This window comes from Arachis duranensis, chromosome 9 (assembly GCF_000817695.3).
Source record: "Arachis duranensis cultivar V14167 chromosome 9, aradu.V14167.gnm2.J7QH, whole genome shotgun sequence".
NCBI lineage: Eukaryota > Viridiplantae > Streptophyta > Magnoliopsida > Fabales > Fabaceae > Arachis > Arachis duranensis.
Genome location: NC_029780.3, coordinates 62,227,829 through 62,233,012, shown reverse-complemented (window position 1 = coordinate 62,233,012; position 5,184 = coordinate 62,227,829). Strand labels below are relative to the sequence as shown.

The following is a 5,184-nucleotide window of genomic DNA, read 5'->3' as shown; positions in this document are numbered from 1 at the left end:
GACACTAGTAACATATTTATTATGAGAGTAAAACATGTATAATGAGGCCTTAGCATTGCTAAAGTCATCAGAGAGTGTTGGTGCTAAGCTGCACCAGTAAACCGTAAACCCGGTTAAACCGATAATCTGTTTTTAACTAAAACAGACCAGGTAACCTTATAATATCGTTCAATCATCTTCTAATACTAATATAATACTAATATTATACTATTATCTCTCTTCTATCATTAATCGAGTCCGGTTCGTCAAACTGAGACTATTTATGAAACTAGAATCAAAACTCCTAACCAATACGGTTCAAAAACTAGGTTCCTCGTGATTGTGTTGTCAAGTTTGCCTCAAAAGAGGTTCTAGATTAAGTATGACATAATGATAATGAGGATTGAGATGCTTGATGATATAACAGAGGTGTTCCCTTTACTGATCTTCCGGAGGATTCTGTGCCTTTAGAAAATATCTCGCGTACACGAAAATCAGGGTTGTTACATTCTACCCTCCTAAAAGAAAATTTTCCCTCAAAATTTCAGTTACCTGAGAATAGATGCGGGTAATCAGCTTTCATCTTATCTTCCAGTTCCCAAGTGTGCTCTTCCTCTCCTCTTGGTTCCCAAGCTACTATGACTAAGCGAACGACTTTGCCTCTTAGCTGCTTATCACTTATTTCTACTATCTGAACTGGTGATGCTTGATATGTCAAATCATTTCGTAACTGTATTGTCTCTGGTTGTAAAACGTGACTCTTGTCAGGAATATATTTCTTAAGTTTGCGAGACACGAAAAACATCATGAAGGTTTGACAGATATGGAGGAAGGGCTATTTGATACACTACTAGACCGACTCTTTTAAGTATTTGGAAAGGTCCTATGTATCGAGGGTTAAGCTTTTTAGTCTTAAGGGCTCTACCTATTTCAGCAATTGAGGTTACTTCTAGAAAGACACGATTTCCGTCACTAAATTCTAAGGGTCTACGTCTATTATCGGCATTGCTCTTTTGACGGCTTTGTGCTGTCTGGATCTTCTGACGAATCTCCTTTATCTTCTTAGTAGTTTCTTACACTAAGTTTGGACCTAAGACACTAGCTTCTCCATTGTCATTCCAACACAATGGTGTCCGACATCTTCTTTCATAGAGAGCTTCATATGGTGCCATCCCGATACTTTATTGGCAACTGTTGTTATAGACAAATTTGACCAACCGCAAATACTTATCCCAGCTGCTTTGGTTGTCTATCATACATGATCATAACATGTCTTCTAACGTCTGGATTATCTGCTCTGATTGTCCGTCTATCTGAGGATGGTATGCTATACTCGTGTGCAATTCTGTTTCCAACGCTTTCTGAAAAGCTCTCCAAAATCTAGTAGTAAACCTCGAAACTCGATCTGAGACAATTTACAAAGGTATCCCATGTAGTCATACAATTCCTTGAATATATATTCGTTCCAGCCTTTCTAAAGTATAGTAAACTTGAATCGGAAGGAAGTGCGCTGACTTTGTCAACATGTCCACAATTACCCAGATGGCATCGTGTCCAGTTGAGGTCCTTGGCAATTCCGTGACAAAATCCATAGAATTCTGCTCCCATTTCCATTGTGGTATTTCTAAGGGTTGCAGGGTTCCTGACGGCTTTTGATGTTCCACCTTCACCTTCTGGCAGGTTAAACATTTTGAGACATAATCAGCTACTTCTTTCTTTAAGTCCGACGACCAGAACATTTGTTTCAAATCTCGATACATCTTCGTCACTCCAGGATGCATGGAGAATCTACTTTGATGAGCTTCTACAAGAATCCTCCGTCGCAAATCCCTAGAGCTAGGCACACAAATCCTATTCTTGTACCTCCAGAGACTGCTACGATCTTGTTTTTTAGCTTCTGGTTCCTCTACTTTCATCCGTCTCAGCATCTTCACCATTTCTGGATCCTGTGTTTGTGCTTGCTGAATACTAATCTTAAAATCTGGTGTTATATGCAACTGGGCCAGACAAACTCCACTTGACGTCTCAGTCATAGCCAACTTAAGGTCCTCAAATTCTGCAATACAGTCGTTAGATACTCTTCATGCCCTCTTTCTGTCTTCGAATAGATGAGAATATCGTCTATGAAAACTACTACGAACTGATCAAGGTACGGACGAAAAATACGATTCATGTAATCCATGAAAATCGCAGGAGCATTAGTTAGTCCAAACGACATAACCGTATACTCATAGTGACCATATCGAGTTCTAAATGCAGTCTTCGGTATATCTGATTCTTTTACTCGAATCTGGTGATAGCCCGATCGCAAATCAATCTTCGAGAACACAGTTGCACCTTTCAACTGATCCATCAAATCATCTATCCATGGAAGTGGATACTTGTTCTTGATAGTGACTTTATTTAACTGTCGGTAATCTATGCAAAGTCTCATTCCACCATCCTTCTTCGTTACTAGCAATACTGGAGCTCCCCAAGGTGATGCACTGGGACAAATAAATTTCGTTCCAAGTAGCTCGTCCAACTGCTTCCTCAACTCTGCACGTTCCAGTGGTGACATCCGGTACGGTGCTATGGAAATTGGTCCGGTTCCAGGTACTAGTTCAATACTGTCTGAGGAGGAAATTCATGTATGTCATCTGGAAAAACATCAGGAAATTCCTTCACCACTCGGATTCGTTCTAAGCTGAATTCACTGTCATTCGAGCTAGCCGCTAACAGAACGTACCCCTCACAATCACTCCCATCTAAGGTAACTCTTATAGAATTCAGATATAAAGTATGAGACAGAAATGGTTTAATATCTAAACTATCAGACGGAATAACAACAGTTCTTTCAAAGAAATCAAGGAAAATATGATACTTGGACAACAAATCTAATCCTAGAATAACTTCTAAACCACATAGAGGCAAACAGATTAGATCATGTATAAAAGTTCTGTTCCTAATAGTGAACGGTACTTGCAGGCACACTAAACCAGTCAAAACATTTTGAGATGCAGGCATATGAACAATTAGATCAAAGTTCAACTCAGAAAAATCTAGTCCCAACTCACGAGCAACAGTTAAAGAAATAAAGGAATGTGATACACCCGAGTCATACAGTACAGTTAGAAATCGATTTTTGACATAACACTGACCTTGGATCAGGGCGTCTGGTTGCATAGCATCATCAGAAGTCATGGCAAACACTCGGCCTTGTTGCTGGGTTCACACTGGATTCCGAGCAAATTCTTTTGGGCAATTCCTCGCCAAGTGTCCAACTTCCCCACAAGTGAAACAAGCATTCATTCCTTACAGCATCCAAATCTAACATAGCTAGGGCCATGGAGATCATAACAACTATGAGGATAGCTGTGTCTCGCATCGATTCGTCATTCGAAGCACGATTAAACTATGCCTATTCGCAGTCATTAAGGTCCTATCCGCACCAAACAATCAACATTAAGGTGATCAGTCTTAATATCTCAAGTAAGGCACGAACATTTCCAAAATGAGCACTCATAGACATTCATGCCAAATGTATCTTAAAGATACCCTAACAGCATGAGACACACAACAGAGTATGCAATGAAGCATAGTCAGTCCACTCCCCAGGCTCTATTGGGAACGAACTGCTCTGATACCAAATTGTAACGACCCAATTTTCAATATGTCTAGCTCATACCGGAAACTGGGCGCTACCAATTTGTCCTCCTAATTATTATCTATTATTTATCATATGAGCCTGAATCGTTGTTAAAAGCGTAGTAAAATTGCGAGGTATATTTTTTTTTGAAATGTTTGAATTAATAGATGGAATCACTCATAATCAATTCACAAGTAATAACAGATAAATCAATTATAAACAACCACACATAAATACATCACGAGTAGCTAGCAACATTCATTTATCCAGCCTTTGTTAGAGTATAGACCTTTAGTTAGAACACCCCTAGATATAGCTAGATAATAACTATATACATATACATACATATAACATCCCAGGTCCTGACCTGTTCAAGAGGTCAGAAGTCCCTAAGCTGGGGCCTAGGCTAGCCTAGACTCTCTACTCACCTAGTCCCTCTAAACTACTAAAGCGAGGGAAAATACGTTCTAAGTCTTCACAACTCAAGTCAGGTGGAACGTCATTAGAAGATAGAACATCATCTGCTACTCCTCTGCACGATCAGACTTTTCCACAGGACGCCTCTCTGGTACCTCATGAAGTAGCCACACAATAGGAATCTCGTACACAAGATTTAGGTTAAAGTGCGCATACGAACAGGGTGCAGACGTTTGCTGGTCTCACAGTATATACATATAATCAGAGAATGAGATTCACCCTAGACTTAGAATCCTCTTTGCAGAACCATCATCAACGAACTACGGTAAGGTACTCTTACTTCCATCTGAAGGGGGAACGGAGAGAGAAGGGGTAAGAACTGGGGAGTTCTTAGTAGGGTCGGGGTTATTAGTTAAGTTCATTAATTCCATGTTGTTTAGCAGATAAATAGCAGAATATCGAGAAGCAGTGGACAGAAGAAGCAGATAACTAGAGAAAACAGAGAAAGTAGAAAGCAAAACACAAACAAGAGAATACAAGAAAATAAAACACAGACACAGTGAATAGAATACAAACAAAGAAAGCATGCATTCAAACAACAACCATAACAGAGTAAATGCGCAACCAAGTATGATGCATGTCTAGCCCTAGTGCAGGTAATGAGCTCATCTGTCGGTTTCTACCCGCTCCCGACGTAACCCAGCATTACCAGCCGGATATGGCTTTCCTGTTGGCTATACCCCTATGTACAGGAAATAACCCCTCTGCCACCACAGGGTCCACTGCACGCAGGAAATAACACATCTGCCACTGCAGGAATGTATGCCGAACCACCTTCTGTATACAGGAAATAACCCCTTTGCCACTACAGAAATGGAACAGGTGGTCACGGTACTCTGTAGCAGGAAATAACCCCTCTGCCTTACAGAAATAAAATATGGATCTGTACCGCAGTAAAGCGTTCTCTGTAGTCGCACCACTATCTATCTGACTGCCTTCACGCAGTAGATCATCATACAAGTATATCCGACGTTGCCTTAGCGCAACAAATGAATAAACACATCTCTTGGGTCACCTCAAGCAACAAATGACCTTTCAACAGGTCCTCTGCTTTTTATTCTCTTTTATAATCATAAATACGCAAGCGGGACAAAACCCAC

General features: G+C 40.3%; 1 protein-coding gene across 1 annotated transcript; it reads right to left on the bottom strand.

Moving 5' to 3' along the window:
- Window positions 1–2,577: 2,577 nt before the first annotated feature.
- On the bottom strand, window positions 2,578–3,162 carry LOC127741567 (uncharacterized). The gene has a single exon (XM_052254294.1). The coding sequence runs from the start codon at window positions 3,160–3,162 to the stop codon at window positions 2,578–2,580; it is 585 nt and encodes a 194-aa protein (XP_052110254.1).
- Window positions 3,163–5,184: the final 2,022 nt, after the last annotated feature.

What these genes read in the sequence shown, in the direction of transcription:
- LOC127741567 (XM_052254294.1), bottom strand. Translation starts at nt 3,162, where the DNA reads ATGACTTCTGATGATGCTATGCAACCAGACGCCCTGATCCAAGGTCAG.